This window comes from Clinocottus analis, unplaced genomic scaffold (assembly GCF_023055335.1).
Source record: "Clinocottus analis isolate CAN_PGR_092001 unplaced genomic scaffold, fCliAna1.0.p SCAF_14, whole genome shotgun sequence".
Lineage (NCBI taxonomy): Eukaryota > Metazoa > Chordata > Actinopteri > Perciformes > Cottidae > Clinocottus > Clinocottus analis.
This window is the reverse complement of record NW_027175865.1, coordinates 11,048,608-11,067,447: the sequence shown is the minus strand read 5'-3', so window position 1 is coordinate 11,067,447 and position 18,840 is coordinate 11,048,608. Positions and strand designations below refer to the sequence as shown.

The following is an 18,840-nucleotide window of genomic DNA, read 5'->3' as shown; positions in this document are numbered from 1 at the left end:
AAGCCAAAAATCTAACGGCAAACAATGTCACACACCAAAGCAAGCACTAGTGTGTGTGTGTGTGTGTGTGTGTGTGTGTATGTGTGTATGTATGTATGTATATATATATATATATATATATATATATATATATATATATATATATATATATATATATGTCTATATATATAGATGTATATATATATATATGTCTATATATATATGTCTATATATATATGTCTATATATATAGATGTATATAGATGTATACGTATATATATATAGATATAGATGTATATACATATATATACATACACACACACACACACACACACAGAGATACATACATATACATACACACTTATACATACATATAGACACACACACACACCACACACACAGCTCTTATGTTACAGCAACTTAAACAAGCATGACACCAGAAATAGAAAAGACGACGAGTCGTTGCAACAGTGTATAACGTTTGTTTTCTTAAACTACAGTTGCAAACATCCAGAGAAAAGACATCTCAACTGTAGACTTGTATACCTCCTGTTAATCAAAAGGATATCAGCTGTAATGTGGGTGATATCTAAATCAATGAAAAAATTAAAGAAAACATAATACTTTCTGCATTTATTAAAAGCCTATAAATAAGAGAATAACAAAAAGAAATCGCTGTACACAAGAAGCAAACATATATAGTATAAATGTACTGGATGGATAGCCTTAATATTACAAACCACACTAAGTACATTCATTTTTATTATTTGGAGCTAGGAAAATAGGTTCTACTCTACAAGAGGTTTATGTCAGCAATAGTTTCTCTACAAGAGACGGATGAGAGGCAAAGAGGAGCAACGTTACTAAACAGGGTTATGATTTGGAATAAACTGATTTATAGGTTGTTGCTTCATTGGAAGTCGGGCTTTATTTTATTTAGACCATTCAAAACCAGAAAAAAGTAAACGGCTGATTGTTACACTTGGAGTCAGCCTCTTTTAACCCAACATTTAAAAAAAATGTTATTGAGAAAATCAAATAAACTGCACACTTAAATTATCTTATGACGATATGCCATTTAGTTTACAAACCAGCCATTTCTACAACCTGCTGTGTCCTAGCTTTGGACATTCAAAGATACGGAAAAACCGCCTCATTGAGGTGACGTAACGTCATTAGTTACCACTGTAGGCATTTTGAATGCCCAACTCAAGCACCTCGGGCACATTACACTTGGAAAGCAGCGCCACATTCATCCAGGCTGGTGTATTCATTTACTTGTTCCATACATAGTCTTGATTTAGCTCATCATGATCAAGCAGATTTATGTAAAAAAGGAAACGCCTCTTCTGAATCTTGATATGTATAGTCTCGGGTGGTGTCTGACACATAAACATGCCTCACTTGAAGCATTTATTTTATGTAGTCTTGAACAAAGACTTTGACCGTCAAACCTTCCCGCACACTTCATCCTCACACGGCACTTTGGCATCCTCGCCTCTCTAGACATCTTACTGTTCGTAGCTTATTAGCTCTTTTCAACACCTGTCAGTTTGTTTTGCATAAAGCACCTTCCTCCAACATCCCTGTACAAAAGGCAATCCATCAACGCAACTAAATGTCCCTCTGCTGTTTACATTTAAAGGCATATTTCTCAAAGACGACATGCTGCATGCTAGTTAGCTCGGTAGAATTCCTCTTGCTCAGCAGGCGTGGCTCTCTGAATGGCGAGCGTGCACAGCGAGCCTCTCCAGCCTGTTGGCTGTGCCTTGTGTATTTTTTTTTTTTTTTTGAAAGCCACTATCGCCAACTCCTTTTAAAAAAAAAAAAGAAAAAAAAAAAGAAGAAGAAGCTGCCAGTCTGCCATTGGATACATATTCTTTATGCTGCAGCAGCTACGAAAGTCTATACTTGTTTAGTGCAAAAACAACATTGTCAAATGTTTTGAGTTTCATCTCCAGGAAAAGCAATGCCGTTCTGATCTGCTATTTTAAGGTGCTGGTATCGGTAATGTAAAACACGAGAGGAGTAATAACAACAAGTACAAAGCCGTCTCCCAAAAAAAGACAACTTGATTTTCTGTATTTCAGCACACTATCTTTTTGGACACCCCTTCCCCACTTTCTACAGCACATGACCACATGACATTCACATGTCCAAACAGACCCAACAACGGGGCTCCGCCTCCATCAGTCTCCAGAAACTACAACGGAAGATTACACTTGCACTGAACGATATCAGATGCACGATGTTATGATGCTACAAATTAGCTCTGATGACCCTTAACTGGTCAAAGGCCTTCCTGAATCACGTATTGTTAAAAAAAAAAAATTCACATGGATTTTTTAAACATGCTTGACTTTTTTTTTTCAGGCTGAAGAGGCGGTTCTCTCCAGATTGTTTTCAGTTTGCAAGCAACTTTAACTGTCTGACTGACAGTTTGCACATTTACAATTTCTGCAACTCCAGGCTATGCAATGATCACAGCTGATGTGGGCTTTGCATTTGTTGTTATACTGCTCAGGTGGAGAAAAAAAAAAAAATCAAGGTGTCCAAAGAAAGTCTCATTCCACTGGTGCATAGAATAAAGAGGAAAGAAAGAAGGGAAAGTTGTGTGTGAATACAAACACACTGCAGGAATTTGGTCATACAGCTCAACGCTCAAAACCCCTAAAAAGAAAGAAAGAAAAAACATTCTCTCTCATCAACTTGAGGAAAATATAAAATGAAATATCACAAAACTACATAAACTGAGTAAGCGCGTTTACATCATGCACACCAAACGTTTAAAACCTCTAATGTCAATGCAAGACTCAAACAATGCCAATTAGATAGATAGCAGGGGTAATTATACAGAAATGGCCAGCAGTGTGATGTTACCATAACACTTGAACAGGTAACAAGAGGTAGAACACACGGCCATTTCCATACAATTACACCGGTGTCACGCAATATGGCCGAGCCTCCTGCTTCAAATGAGGAACACACGTCTATAGAAGTCATACCAACGTTCTGCTATCAAAAGTGCATCCAAATTTACATGTTGTGAGACCAGCACCGATAAGAACAATATTGACATCATAACAGTAAATATCAAGTACATGATTTTCAGAATGCCCCACAAACACAGTCAGTCGGATTTCTAGTTGCTTTACAGGTAATGAGTAAAAAGAGTAACACAGAGAGGTCGTCAAGGGGAGAGAAAAGATCCTCAAAATGATGAAGCATCTTTTTAGCATACAAGTTAAAAAGCCTCGTTGACCAGTCCAGTGAGGATTTAAGGTGGCTTACAGTGAAAACTTCTAGCACCTAGAATCAAGATGGCCTTTTGTGCTTCCATGTCTCTTGAATATTAAATCATGTAAAAGTTTGTAATCTTGTTTGGCTAAGAAAGATTGTGTGTTACAAAGGATACACCAAATATTCAGGCTATAAAATCTACAATGTTACAAATTACCACAAATACTTCACCCCATTAGAAAGGCATGAAGATGCTGATAAGCACTAAGAAACGCTACTAAATGCAACATGCTAAAAAAAACAAAAACCTGATTATCTACCTCTATAAATGACCCTAATTTATGTGAGATATCTCACTGCTAAATCTCTTGGTTAAAAATGATGCATAGTTAGAAAATATAGACTACTCGCCTCAAATCAAGACTATATGAACATTCGCAAGCTTAACTTAGTAAAACTTAGGTGGGATGTTAGGAAATGTCAAGAATTATTAGTAAGACTGGAACAGTCTCAGAAGGCAAGATAATATTTGCATTTAAAATCTGTATACAAATAGACAGTGTTAATTTAGACTACATGTGGGCCAGTCATAAAAAATAAAAAAAATCAATATTTTCAGCAGCATCCACTGAAAGCTTATTTAAAATATACCTCATAACCAACATTACTATATAGTATAAAGACTCACAAAAAGTCATTTGCATAAAACCCAAGCTTTTGTGCGACGACTGCTCCCTAATTCATGGAGCAAACCCTCGTTGTTTTTTTAGGGAATTTAAATCAGTTCAACTCTGAAATGGTGCAGCTTTTACTCCCCTGTACCGAATGCCTTGATATAAAGACGCCACAGAAACATCCCGCCCCAACGAAGACACTGCAGAAAACACTATCCTGCTGCTATATACATTAAAACATAGAAGTAGGGTTAATGTGTAAAAAGGAAGAAATAAACTATTATCACACATGTCTAAAACATGGGTCAGCTACATGCATATCCATTACAAAACTGATTGAAATTAAATTAGACTATAAAACAAGAAGGAACAAAAAAATTAAAATTAAAAAAAAAAGCATTTCATGAAGTTGCCCTCGATGTTGATTTCTAAATCATGTGTGTCATCAACACGGCTCAGACTACATTAGAAAGGTGTCCTTGTTGGGAACCGGTCCCAGTACACTACGTCTCGGCATGGGAATGGGGTTACTGGTGAAGCGATTTCAGTTCAGACTAACAAGAGAGGCAGAGGAGTACACACTTGCTGCTCGTTAAATCTTAACAGCCCCCTGTAATAAAGTAAGTGTTGGTTCAAGGGTTGTTAACAAATCTTATGCAAAGGATCCTTTCGTAAATTGTCACCAGATCTGGCATACAACGGGCATCAGTGTCGATCAAGGACAAATACTGAAAACCCAGCAAATGTGGGTCCAATTCATAGTTTTACACAGAAATGACGACAGAAAGGTGGTCTCAAATGGCACTTTTTATCACGTAGCGCCATATTCGAAAAATCACACACAAGCCTCAATAAACTAAGTACTTTTGTCCTGATTGAAGTACCCATTATGGTCAGTGCACTTTGCTTTGATTGGCGGATAAATAATGTTGTCGGAGTAGGAGCAAATCTTTAGGCATACAAACAGTGAACGGGCCCCTTGATCTTGTGATGAGTTTGAGCCTTCTCCCTTCAAGCACCCAGAGCCGTATAAACAATGCAAACAGGAGAAGGAGGGTAATCTCAATTAGAAATCACCCAAATGTAAAATGATACTGCCCACTAGTTTAGAAATGTCTTCTAAACTTCCAAACTTTTCCTTTTCCGTTCATTCTTTGCAACATATTTCCTTATGACAAATACAAAACGCACACTAATGCACATAACATGTAAATAAAAACTCTTCCAGCGCAAACCCCAATAAACAGGGATTATTCTGCATCTTACAGTCTAATAGCTGGCTTGACTTGTTTGGGTCAGGGGCTGAAGTACAATTGTAGACATATGGGTAACTGACAGGCCAGTTAGGTAGGGAGCTCACGATGTGAAACCACTGTGATGCGATCTACAGCTGACAGGGAGACAGCGAGGGCTAGTGTGTTCCATCAGTGGGGTCTCACCCACGCCAACCTGGAGTCGTGCTCTCAGGCAAAGTACATGGTGCGCAGGGTGTCCTGGTGGATCTGCACGGCCTTGGCCAAGGCCTGTTGGTCCCGTCCGTTACTCTGGCCCGATGTGTGACTGCCCTCGGCACTGAAACAGCAAAACGTTATGATTAATAAAGTGTACAGACTGTGTCTTTCGGTAAGTCTGAGTTAACAGAATACAGGCCTTACCTGTCATGCTCTTTGTCCACCAAGTGATAGCGAGCCCGGAAGGCCACCAAATGGGCGTAGTAAGCTGGTGCTGGGATGGAAACGGAGCGGGTACAGCGCACATAGGTGTGGCAGAGCTGATAGGTGAGGACCTGCAGCTCATCTGAAGTGAAGTGGTTGTCGTCCCAGAGCACATGGTAATGAGACGGCCGGCTGGTACCCTGCAAAGAGTGAACATGGAGAACAGGTGTTGCTTTATTTTGGTCCACAAGGGGAAACACTGCCTGTGTGTATCTCATGCATCGTCAAACTCCATTAGATCTGCCCCTTTGTCGAAAATTACTTCCCACGCTCTTCCTTTTCAGGTTGAATACAGTTAAACCTTATTAAGTTCTTACCTGAATGCCAGCATGACTGCAAAGGTAGAAGTCAAATTCTGATGGGTGAGTGATTTTGGTGTCCACTGTGGTGCCTGCAGGAATGTTGCCACTCTTCCCAACCTGCAACAATCCACACAAAAATGCATCAGAGTTTGGATAACAAACCTAATTTTGTGTGAAGCAAAGTCACGACGTGAAATATTGAGCCATGCACAGGTCTTTCCACATAGGAGCATGCCATTTCTAAGTAGGGGTGCTGGTGTCACCAGATTATTTAGGATTACCTAATGTCTCCATTTTAGAAACATCGCATGAGAGCGTACATATACACCCGCGGCAGCTGGCTTAGTGCTATTTGTGCAAGTCAAACATCTTTTCCCACTGCTGATGTACCAAAACCATTGCATCATTTTGGTCTCAATCGCGTGTGCCCTCTCCCATTTTTATAGTTAAATTGGTTACAGAACTCCCACCGATGACACGATACTGACCCTCTCGTTTCTGTCCATACAGAACAGTCTTGTGTGGTGTCTCTTCTGCACCACCACAAAGGTGATACCAGGCTGGTAGTCCTTCTCTAGTTTTATGCAGGCCTCACGGATCGCCAGCAGCTCGTGCTGAAGGACCTGCATCTCAAAAGTAAATAACAGATGAAAAGTTGCATAGATGATGAAATCTGCTTGATCAAACATGTACAACATTTACAACTACACAAACAGAGGAGCAACATGAACAAAAAGCTCTGTTTAGTACATTATTTACCTAAATGAATATTACTGCCTGAACAAACCCGTCTACATTTTCTGATACGTCATAGATTATTCTGCATCATCCCTGATATGTGTATCACCTGGTTGAACTGGCCTTCAGAGATGCCATCGCGGTAGTAGATGATTCTGGTGGGCTTGAAGCGAGTGGACTTGTAGAACTGGATGAGCAGCTCCCTCACCATGGTGGCCAGGTCCTGGATGATGTCCTGCCTATGCTGCTGCACCCGCACTGTCGCACAGTATCTGCTGGGATGAGCATCCATACTACCGACGACCTAAAAAAAACAAAAAAAAACAACAGAAATATCATTTAGTATCAAAAAAACAGAAAAGAAACTGCTGCAGAGATGTTTTAACACTTTTCTGTGACTATATTCTGTGACGAGTGTTACATACAGCAGCAATGGATGGTTTTTTTCCATCTCCTGCAGGAGGATGAGTCACATCTGCACCGAGGAAGATCACCGGTTGTTGGAAGACTAACGGCCTGAAATCAGAAGGCAGAGTGTGGACAGGGGAAATACAGCACACATAAAAGGCACTTTCAGCATGCGGATAGTCGTTGATAGTTGTCAGATTTCAAATATATACATATTGATTCTTTCAGGACTTAGTTATTGGTATCTTCACTAACCTGCCCTGCGGAAGGAGGATGTTGTTGACCCCGCCCAGCTTGACGTTGATCTTCAGACAGAGGTTGGAGAGTGTCTGAGGTGTTGTCTTTTGAACATTCTTCACTTGCACGCACTGCGTGGCCATGCCAAGTACCGTGTCCCCAACACGTTTCACCTCAGCTGCAACACACAACAATAAGAAAATGTCAACTAATTAAACATGATCAGGCCGAAGATTGATGTTTTGTGTTTGGATGTTCTGCTCTGCTGCATTACATCAAGTGTGTGCAGGTCTACTGATCATTCACAACTATTTGGATCTGTCCACACTGTTGGACCTTTAGTGTAATAAATGTATGTGCTATGACAGAGGAGGTAAAAAGAATGAGATGTCTGTATTTCCTTTTTCCAGATACCACAGCTTCAAATAGAACAATTTTGTGTTTAAAAAGTGTTGCCACTGCAAACAACTAGAGTTTATATTGTAGGATAGCATGACACTTTAGTTTCAACAACTTTACAACCTTATTTGCATGCTTTTACTGCATTATTATTTAAGTTAAATATATTTAATATTTGGCTGTAAGACACCAGATTTCAGAGAAAGCTAATCTCATTTCCAAAATGTATAAATACTTGTAATGAACAGTGATCTTAAACTCTAGTAAATATTCCTGGTGAGTGTTAAATATTCAGTTTACGGCCATAAGTGATGGAAAACTTTAATCCTTGGAATCAGTCTGCAAATGTTGGACATTAACTTGTATTCCAAATTGTTGCACTCAGTGAGGATGTCAATTGACAAATATGTATGTCTTGGTCCTAAAATATCAATGTCCTGGATGTCTCTCATCTCTCCGGCAGGAATATAAATCATGCAGCACTAAATCACCACAACAGATTGCATGAGTGGATCCCTCACCGTAGACGGGCGTCTTTCCCGGCAGAATGACAACCACCAGCTGGAGGCCCTGGTAGGTGTACTTGAGGTGTCTGAACATGGGCTCCACGCTGTCCGCTCCCTGGGCGTACTTACAGAAGCAGGGCTGACCCTGGATGGGCATCCCTGCATCCCTGGAAATCTTCCTCAGCTGATCTGTGAACGCTCTGAAACAGGTGAGGACCTTGTTTATTTCCAGGTCAGTGAAGTTTAGCGGGTGAGGTTGCAGTATAGGAAAGTGATAGGCAAACAACTTAGCAAGAACAAGTCCAAGAGAAGTAGCACAAATATTAAATCTGAAAACGGCCCCTCAGTTGGAAAATCAATAAATTCAATTGTTTCAACTTCAAAACACTGCATATGGAGAATAAAGAACATTATGTTTACTCTGAAAAGACAGTCATGAAACTGCGATACGAGACATTTAGATTACGCACATCCTACTCTCGTCTTCAAACACTGACATGAAGCTTGAGACATGTCTTATGCGAGTACACAAATGACAAAACCTCGTGAAGGCACAGCTGTTTATAATACACATACACTCATGACCTTGTAGAGCTAAATACCATGGTCCTCAGCAGCACAACACAGCAAACACTGACAGTTGTGGAAGACCCAACAGACAAATCAGGTAAGTTGACTGTGCCGTTTCTACAATCTCGATTGCAACATTTAAAAAACTTTAGCTCGTGGACCGATGTATCCTTGAGTTTGTTAACTTCTATAAAACAGGTAAATTTCAGGCCGTACAATATGCTGCAAACTTTTTACCTCCAGCCCTTTGATCATGGTCCTGCCTGCCACCAAACGGTACATCAACACAATGACATGAAATACAGACACTCACTTGAGCAGGAGCTCGGTACACTGCCTCTGTGGTGCAAAGCAGGCGATGGCCCACACTTTGATCTCAATGCCAGTGTGGAACTGCTTGTTCCTCATGTCCCATACTCCCTGGATTGGTGTGGCTATTGCTTTGTTCTGTAAATGGTAATGACAGCAGCCGTATTAGTGATCGTCACTGTACGTAAGTTACAATAAAATGAGTGTCATTATCCACACATCCACACTGGTGATCAACGTACCCTGCCTCCATACAGAATGGAAGGTGCTTGTAAGACACGGCCATTCACTTCTGTCATCTCATCCCTCACCATCACTCCAAACTCACGAACGTAAGGGTCAGTGTTGAAGTTGGCACTTCTCATCTAGAAAGAGAAAATAAAGCACACAGCAATTTAATTAAATGTGAATGTAACTTGGATATCTGCAAACTTGACCAAGTCAAGATTCCGCGTCAGATCTTTCTTCAATAATGTAGTTATGATATATAAAAAGGCCCTATATGTTAACTGTTTCTCACAATAAAAAAAATCCTTTAAAAAAAATACAACTTTGAAGATCACTATTCCTTATTTCCAATGAGCTTAGAAAACTATGGTAGATTGCATCGTGTCAGCCAATTATGGCCAACGTCATGAACCCTCTTCTCCACTAGCCACCAGTAAACATTTAAGTTTATTTTTTTGGAAAACATGACTAAGTCGTCAATAGAAGCCATTTATTATCACATATATAGGGAACTAAATGCCAAAGAACTGTCAAAGAACCTTCCAGAAAAGAAAGTTATAAAATCAGGACAAGGATATTAGAAAATATCAATCAGAGTTCAAACTGATAAAGTGAGAAATAAATTAGTTATAAACTAATTATGTTTTATACCAAGCTTCGGTCAGGTAGACCAGCAAAGATTTTAGCCAACACTGCCAAGAAAATTAGTGAGAATTCAAAGAAAAACCCATAAGTAACTTTAGGCTTCTCTGCAACAAAAGGAGCCGTTTCAAGATGCACAATACGGATGAATTTGAACAAAAACGGGCTTCACAGTCGGGTTGCCAGAAAAAAAGCTGAGTGCGCGGCAACGCCACAAAGCAGCCCACTGAGGAACACCGAGACAAGCCTTAAAACTGTTAGAACAAATAATTTGGAGTAGAGACCAAAGTTTTACTTTGAATGCAGCATGTTTTCAGAAAACAAATTTGCTTTCATCAACCCAGAAGCTGCACAATTGATGCACTTTAATTTTCAAACATGACAATGATCCAAAGCACAAGGCCAGGTGGACCTTTCTGTGGCAATAGCAGAAATAATTGATGGTTCTGGAGTGGCTGTCACAGTCTCCTGACCTCAATATCATTAAGCCACTTCTGGTTGGCTTTTTGCCAAGAAGAATGACCAGCATGCACAACTATCACAAAAGACAGCAAGCCACCATTGATACTAAACGGGGCATGACACAGTAATAATAAATAAGGGCATGCAAACTTTTGAATGGCAACCTTCTCATTATTGCTATTATTTTGTTCCCAATGATTGTGCCATTCTGTGATGTGATATAGTTTAATTTGACTTGTATAAATAAATATAAGAAAAATAATTGTGCATTATCTGATGTTTTCTTCAAATAATGGTATACATCTTAAAAATTCTGCCAGGTTACGTACATTTATGAGCACGACTTACCAATTTACTAATCTCGTCCTGACGGTCAGGTGCCGATCGGGCTGTGGCACGGATCATAGTGGAGGTCTGATTGTCTGTCAGCTTTTTGATGCAGCGCTGTCCAGCCACTATGTTACACACCTGGAGAAGACACACGCGGAACAAAACAGGTTCAGAGGGATGATCGATAGGGAATCGGGTAACTTTACAAAAAGGGCAACTAGGTAGAAGAGGTGAGAGATGCTTACCTCTAGAGGTAGGTAGGTGTGCTTCTGCTCCTGGCCCACCTGTAGACATGGGAGGTGTGGGTATCTCAGGATAAGCTTGTACTTGTCTTTGAAGTACTGTGCTACTGTGCATTCAATAGTTTGGCCATTCTCCTGCTGTAGGGGGAACCTGAGGGGAAAGCACATGCACTGGAACATTCAGAGGAAGAAAATACAACAAACCCATTTCTTCCACACAATCAGACAAGAAGATGATCAGTGGATCACATTTATGAAGCTATGTAAACAAATAAAGTTTGAGAGGATTCTACACTGACGGATCTTTACGCCACTGTCTATATTGTGAGCATTTGCAGTATATTATACAATTACATTCTCTGTGTGCATTATGTTGCATGCACGTTGGCATTGACTGCTGCTTCTGTATTTCAGCAGATGCACAAGTAACAATGATATGGTGTAAACAAAGATGAGGTGCAAAAGCTTTCTTACGTCTGGTGGCTGGCTGGCCTTCTGGTCACGTTGCACACTCTGTACTTCCTCTTCATCTGCCCACAGTGAGTGATCTCCACTTTCAGGCCTGGAAGATGGAAACCCGATAAAGGAAAAGAGAATAATATTAAAATTCATTGTAAAGGGGAAAAAAAAATCCAGTTTTGAATGACCAGTAACAAAAGACCTAACTCCTATATTTAAATAGTTGAAGAGAATTTATAATATATGTTATTAATCTTCAACGACTCTAAACTGAACGTTGAATCCGGTATAGAAATAAAATCAGAACTAGATATCAGAATCAAAATGAAATCTTACTTAAACATAACCCAAAATAAAAGACTTTACAATCTAATTGACAAAGACTTAAACACCAACAACAGCACGAGATCCTGAACTATTCTTACCTTTGATTTCCTTTGTGAATTTCACTCGTTGGGAGTCTGTTAAGGGCTTCTGTTGTTCTTCAATGCTTTTGAAATCCAAGACCTCACACATGAACTCAATAACAGGCTGGGCTTTGTAGAATGCAGTGGCAGAAACTGTAAACAAAACAAACACACAGAAGTGAGGTTCAGAGAGACAACTCAACTTGATACATCTCTGTATAATCAGCGTGAAAGTTACCATCGATGTTGAGCATCATCTTCCAAAGGGAAGGCCTGACAGACTGGTGGAAGCCAAACCACACCTCTCTGCCACCGCCGAGCGGGTTCGAACATCCCTCTGAGGGTGTGAAGAAAGAGCGGCCCACCGGTGTGTACCTATAAGAGAGAGTAGTCAGTTGTGAAACCCGAGAACATAACTAAACAGAGGTTAGTCAACAATCAGAACAAACGGTTGATACAAATAAATAAAATCCAGCAAGAAATAAACAAGTTTAAAAATTCTGGAAGTTGGTTGTCACAGCACACTGAAACACAATCTCAGCCTGGAAGGATGCTGAGAAAATTAAATAAGTGAAAAACAAGTCGTACAACACTTTTTAAATCATGCCTTGTTTATTCTATTTGGCTAGATTGCCTTCAACCGGGGAGGTAAATGAATGTGGTTTCTGTTTATTTTGATACAACAATGGATATTACTCATATCGTTCGATCAGATTTTCACATATTGCCTTGGAATTGCATCGCTTGTGACTCTGCAGGTCTGACTCTCACAGCATGTTAAAAGCTTCTGAAGTCATCAATGGAAAAAATATCCAGTTTGTAACTACTACTAAAACATCCACAGGCAGGACCATCAATCCTCCATAAATAACCAATGTTAAATAATAAAAAAAAAACTCACCTCATAGAGGGCAAATGTCTCATGACCACATCCAAGGCTTGGACGGTCTCAAAGGGGACGCTTGGTAGCCGCCCTGCGAGAGCCTCGTGCAGCGCTTGCAAGCTAACGCAAGACACCCACTTGATTGATACTTTGAAGCTGCGGTCTTTGCCTTCCCCAGGAATGGTTACCTCAAGCTCTACCTGTGGGGTAGATGGGAAAGAAAAGTTAAAGACAGAGGCAATGCTGTGATATTTTAAGAGTAACATGTCTTCATAAAGATGTATGCATTTTTTGTTGTTCCAGGTTGTCTGGAAGTATACTTACTTTGTCTCTGCCTATGGGTAAGGGCATGGCAGTGTAGAGATTCTTTCTCCCGTCATACACTGGCTTTCGATCACCAAAGATCTGTGTTTTAAAGTGCTGGACCATGTGCTCCACTATTTCACTGAGAGCAAAATGAAACATATAAACATTACAATCTACCAGCTGATCTACCATGTGCTGATCTACCATCGGGAGCTGTGAATGAAATATACACATATTCATACCGGTTGACCCTCCTGGGGCATTTCTCAGGCTTGATGTCGATGTCATAATGGTAGACTTCCAGTTTGGGAATTTCCATCTCGAAGAAGTTGGCCTGGAGCTTGATTGTCCTGCCCATGGTGCCAAAGTCCGGCCGTGATGGTGGCTTGAAAACATATTCTGGCACTGGGGGGGAGGATGGCGGGTCTAAAACAGGGGGGTCAAATGTAGGAAAGTGGCAAATTGCAGAGTAAGAATCACATTATATGGAAAACATACATTTACCAATATCTTACTGGCCCTGTAGGCATGTCTTGACAACATAAATGTGACGCATATGCACAGCAACAACACTTTTACTGATCATGAATGTTAGTTTTTTTTCCAGAATTAAACATTTTTCTGCATCAGAAAATATTAGAAACCATTAAGAAAGGAGTGAAAAGTGAATATTCAAATTTACCGTCTGCCAAATTACAGACGAGAAAAAAAATTGTTTGCGGGTTATCGTCGGCAACAACTATTTAAGATCTGTTCAGACCTGAATTTGAAATCGGGAGGGTCAAAAGGCATTATCTAAGGTAAAGTACGTCATCAATGTACCAAATGACTCAGCAAGCAATTTGGTCAAACCCATATAGCTGGCATCTGTAGCAGTGCTCTTTTCTAGTGAGCCCGTATCACAAACCACATCTATTACACCCTTACTACATCTGATTGGAGTCTTGATGTTGGTCTGCCATTTAATAAAAGGAATACAAAATGACAGCCGTCCAAGTTATTTATCTGAGGTGAGCAATTACAGAATCAAGTCTCCCTTTACGGTAGCACCTAGCTTTATTAGTTGTTAGAAGTTTTTCTGAAATATAACGCGCCAGTGAGTCAATCCATCATTTGACACCACCGATCGGTTCACTGGTTGTTTTGACTTGCAGATAGCACCTGATTGTTTTGATATATATTCCAGGTTAAGATCTTTAGGTCACAATTGAGGCTGTGAGCTGGTCGTCCCAGGTTAAAATCAGATATGTCTGATATGTTTTTTGAGGAAAAGATCCACTAAGCTTTCATTCTGGCAGACAGGCTGAACCTCAAAGCTTCATATCTGCAACTTAAGATATTAAAGTGAGACTGATAGGACCAACTCAATTTTCCTCAGCGCCTTATCTCTGTGCTCCAGCTCTGTTCATTCAAACAAAATAACACCCAAGTATATTGCCATTGACAACACCTACAGTGCTAAGTCACAGGAGTCCCTTTTCCTGAACTATTTATTTATTGCTTCAGAAGGTTAAAACATACAAACCGTAATTCTCAAATGATGTAAAAAACAACATATGATGTTGCCACTTAAACTGGACCAATGCTGGGACCAGTATCAGGCTTGAAAGCCCAAATATAGGAAAAGCTTACCAGAGCCTGTTGACCCAGTGGAACGGGGTCCCTCCTGCATCTCAGTGGCTACAAAGGACACAAAATAACGTTGTGAATGCTACAACAAAAACACATTTGATGTGATACACACTCTACTCAAATACATAAAGAGGTGAAAGACACACATTTGAGTCACTTAGCGTGTGAAAGAAATACAGCTTTACCAGTTAAATATTATATGAAGCAAGTGGCAAGACAAGAGGGGGAAAAGCACAAAGTATCCATCTGTAGTGAATGTGAAATGCAACTTCCACACATCTTTACTTGCAGAAAGTCTGGCTGGCTTATCATATCAAAACTCTTATCAATATACAAACAGGTTGCCAGCCTACTCGATTCCTCCCAATACTGCTGAAGCTACTACCCGTTCTCCTGGGAAATTATTTATCTTGGAAATAGCCAGATCAAACTCTCCAAGTCATATTTATTAAATTATTGTTTAAAAACGAGGTCCCTTTCAGCAGCAACAAACCCTAAAACATTTAAAGAAGTATACAATATAGTGTTCCCATCATTTGCGTTTTTTTCAGCGGGATAAAAAGTCAATGGCGGAGACTAAAAACCTACACAGCAAATAATACAATATACCATGATTGTCTGGTGGCTTAATTCGAGTAGACCGTTACTGTGCACAGTAATTGTACACACCCTCGATCAAACTTTATAAGCCTACATGTCGTTTACGTTATTTACGTGGTGTGTTCAATGTCGTAAATTGCGTGTTGCACTGACTGAGTTATCTGAAATGTAATTCGTGGGTGAAAACCGATACAACACAACTAAATTAAAGTTGGATGCTGTTCGCTAACCGCTGCTAAGATTGGTGATGAGATTAGGTAGCATGGTCGGCCGCTAAAATGTTGCTTCATCTCAAAACCAAATACTTAAAACAACGAGACGATCCTTGTGTTTACACTCGTGTGGCTCAGTGAGAAAACACACAGCGATCGATCCTATATCGGCATCTCACGTCGGGCAACAACAAGTTCTTGAAACGAGGCAACGTTACCGTTGAAGCTAAGATTGCTAGCAGCGGCTTCTTGTCCGCTCGCTAAGCTCGCCTCTCCTCCTAAAGCCTCCACTACTAAAGCCTCTCCTAAAAGGACGACATGTCGCCGATCGACGTGCGTGTTCAAATACATAATAACTAGCTAGCTAAATTAAAAACGAGTACGTGTGTCGAGCTATGCAGTTAGCGGCTAACCGCTACACATTGTGTGACCGTGTTAGCTCGCTGCTCCACTTAGCGTTAGCTCGTGCTAGCGGCTCCACTCACCTCCAGTAGAGGAATACATTTTGTCCACTTTCTGAGCGTGTCGTGGACGTACGGATACTCCACTTGGATTCGGACAAATTCCACCTTAACTCATGCGTGATCGAATAGGATGTGTATGTACAAGAGTGAGGGATGAAGCTTAGTTAGGAAATAAAGATATTTAGTTAGCCAAGTGGTAAATATTTGGAGTCTCTCATCCTCGGCACGGCCCCATCCCCCCAACACACAAAACGGGAGCTGAGAGAAAAGATAGCGCAGACAAGACCCATGCAGGGCAAGAGGATGCCTCCCTTCTACTTCTGGTTTCGGTCATTTTCCGGTTTTGAGCAGGCTAAATCTTTATAAATATATGTATTTTCCATCCAATGCAGGTGTTTGGATTGGACATCTTGAAGTTCGACCCTTGTACGAATAAGAAGGATTTTCGTTCCAGCTGCAGTTAGACTTTTTAATAAACACATTTAGATGAGCTTTTTAGATTTAGTACCATTCTCATGTCAATCAGGTTGCAGATGGCATTTTACGGTGTTATTTGTTCTTTACAATGTGTGTCTTGTCTGTTGTGCACTGTGGACAGTTTTTTATTGGGGTCTGTATGAGTTTTGGGAGACAAATTAGTTTCCCCACTGGGGATTAATAACGTTGTTTTAAATATATAATTTCACCTTTTTTAATCATATTACTATTATTAGCATTCATAAGGTATGTGCTGTTTCTTGAATATATTATTTACAGTTAAGATAAACTGTCAAACCAATGTTAATCAATGTTTTACGCACTCTTAAAACGCTTAATTTTTGGTTTATGTTGATGTGATTCGGAGGGGAACTATCTTGCTTGTGGAAATCATCAGTGACGTCCGACGTAAGCGGCGCGGCGTGCGCGCGCTAAGTCTCGATTCTCGAATTCAAAACGTAAAACCACAACAAAAGTAGTTTTCTTAATAAAATGCCCCTACATCATTAAGACAACCATAACACACAGCTTAAAAAAATGTGAACCACGACCCGAATCAGTGAAAAAAAAAACACGGACTGTGGGTGAAAACTTGTCAACAAGCAGAAAACAACAGGAAGAGATTCGTCGCCTCGGTGGGGGGAGTACTTCCGGGGTACCAAACCCAGTTACGCTGACATGAACGTAATTTAAACATTCATTCAACATTTTATAGTTCTGTTTACCAGTTCAGTCATTAAAATAAGAAAAGCATGACTATGTGCGAAGGATCAACAAGGCAAAATAGTTTGTTGAGATTACTTGTCGGCATGAAGCATTTTACGGTTTATGGAATAAAAGCATTGGGTTTGAGATGAAGAGTTGAATTGTATAAAATACATATTAAACAACTTAGAATTGTTAAGGGAGTATGAGTCCTACAAAAGAGCAATGAAACAGTTATCAAGCGTAATGTTTATATAATTAGCAAAGTTGAAACGTGTAGAGTAGATAGACAGTGAACGCTCAGATAGTTGAGTGCAATTTTTAAAAGCCAGTTTTTCATCAAAGTCTGCTCCCCGTCGAATAGTGCTCTCGTCCTGTTACAGAGATGGCGCCCCCTTTTGGTGGTGGTTGGTGATGGGGGTAAGTGGGGAAACTATTTGCAGTTTTACTTCCCTTTTTCTATACACTGTGTATACGATACTGGGTACAAGCCAATGTATGATAGGATATTGAAATATATGATACTGGATCAAATGTAATGTTAATCTGCGATTTATAACCTCACATATGTTGCCTGAAAGCTGTTTGGTTAAAAAAATATATATATTTTAATAATTGCATGCGTGTTGCCCTTGATTTAAAGAAGTGACCTAAAACGATTAGATCAAAATCCTCATTCATTTTTCTTTGTCATTATATTTCCTTGTATATAGGGTGATCGTTGAGTGCAGGTCCCTGTTTTGGCCACTGGTCGGCGCTGTGCACCACTGAATGTGCAGACTGGGGCCGAGCGTTGATTTTGTATTCTCGGCACCATGTATTAAGATTAGATAAGATACGATGGATCTTTAATGATCCCGTTGGGGAAGCTGGTCAATTGTTTTGTAGTATAACAGCAATTCAAGTGCAGTTTGGATGGATTTTTAAAAAAAAAGGAGAATGCTAGGAGGGTAACTATAGTTCGGTGTGTGTAATCTATTTTATAGCACATTAAATATATTAGATTCGCTGATTTATATATTGGCCGTTTAACACTGTTGGTTGAACATTTTCAGGAATAGGCTACAATTACAAATTTGGTTTAGCCTAAGTGACTAAAAATAGAAAACAATAACCAGTGTGTTCAATAATAAGTTATGTTATATTCTTTCTCTTTGATGTGACATGATTGAAACATTTGATTTAGTGCTGTCTTTTGGGGTTGTTTAGCGGTACAAAAGAACACTAACAACGTTATTAATTAATAATAACGTTGAGTCTGATGTAATACAAATGCATACTTAAAGAATCATAATAATCACAAAAGACAGTCGTAATAACCGGTCAGTCTTACAGCAGGGGGTCTTTTTTGGTAATCAAGTTGTGTCCCTCAAATTCATCCTCCTTAAACGTCGATTGGTGACACGGGCCAACACTTTAATTGTTCCCATTGATTGATAGCATAAAAACACAACAATGCAGCCTCATAGCCCGGGTGGTTTCCCCCCTATAAGAAAGCTGGCTGAGTGAATTGGGTGTAGCTGTGTCTGTGTGCGCCTTGGCCAATGGAACCAGATCCTCCCTGCAGTGCGTAAGAGCGCGGTTTAGGATTTAACCAAGTCTTTGCTGCGGGGCTGGCTGCAGTCTTCACCAGAGCCCCGACGGCCCGAGAGCCTTTCAACAATGCCAGTGTAGTTTCACACCACTTTGGAATCAGACTGCCTCGATTTTTTTTT

At 40.0% G+C, this 18,840-nt stretch overlaps 2 protein-coding genes across 6 annotated transcripts in view; one reads left to right on the top strand and one right to left on the bottom strand.

Annotated features, from left to right (window-relative positions):
* Positions 1–312: 312 nt before the first annotated feature.
* On the bottom strand, positions 313–16,190 carry ago2 (argonaute RISC catalytic component 2). 5 transcript variants are annotated; one of them, XM_068575145.1, is made up of 20 exons: positions 15,965–16,190; positions 14,668–14,715; positions 13,278–13,461; positions 13,054–13,174; positions 12,748–12,929; positions 12,085–12,221; positions 11,865–11,999; positions 11,455–11,542; positions 10,984–11,131; positions 10,757–10,876; positions 9,319–9,441; positions 9,081–9,214; positions 8,213–8,397; positions 7,311–7,470; positions 7,073–7,163; positions 6,757–6,951; positions 6,398–6,538; positions 5,925–6,026; positions 5,548–5,747; positions 313–5,464 (listed from the first exon to the last, which is right to left on the bottom strand). In XM_068575145.1, the coding sequence occupies exons 1-20, from the start codon at positions 15,981–15,983 to the stop codon at positions 5,356–5,358; spliced, it is 2,622 nt and encodes an 873-aa protein (XP_068431246.1). In that variant the 5' UTR covers positions 15,984–16,190; the 3' UTR covers positions 313–5,355. The 5 variants fall into 5 exon arrangements, with proteins under 5 accessions (XP_068431246.1, XP_068431247.1, XP_068431244.1 ...); XM_068575146.1 differs by having other exon boundaries at positions 6,398–6,532; XM_068575143.1 differs by having other exon boundaries at positions 13,278–13,478; positions 14,670–14,715.
* A 2,509-nt stretch (positions 16,191–18,699) lies between these two features.
* dlx5a (distal-less homeobox 5a) overlaps positions 18,700–18,840 on the top strand; it is a 2,113-nt gene continuing 1,972 nt past the window's right edge. The window contains exon 1 of the mRNA XM_068575868.1: positions 18,700–18,840. This exon is cut by the window's right edge and continues 413 nt beyond it. The gene's annotated coding sequence lies outside the window, so the exon portion shown is untranslated.

Coding starts and splice junctions, on each gene's coding strand:
- ago2 (XM_068575143.1), bottom strand. Junction 6,027..6,397: donor GTATGGACAGAAACGAGAGG/GTCAGTATCGTG, acceptor GGATTGTTGCAG/GTTGGGAAGAGTGGCAACAT. Junction 5,465..5,547: donor GTGGACAAAGAGCATGACAG/GTAAGGCCTGTA, acceptor TTGCTGTTTCAG/TGCCGAGGGCAGTCACACAT.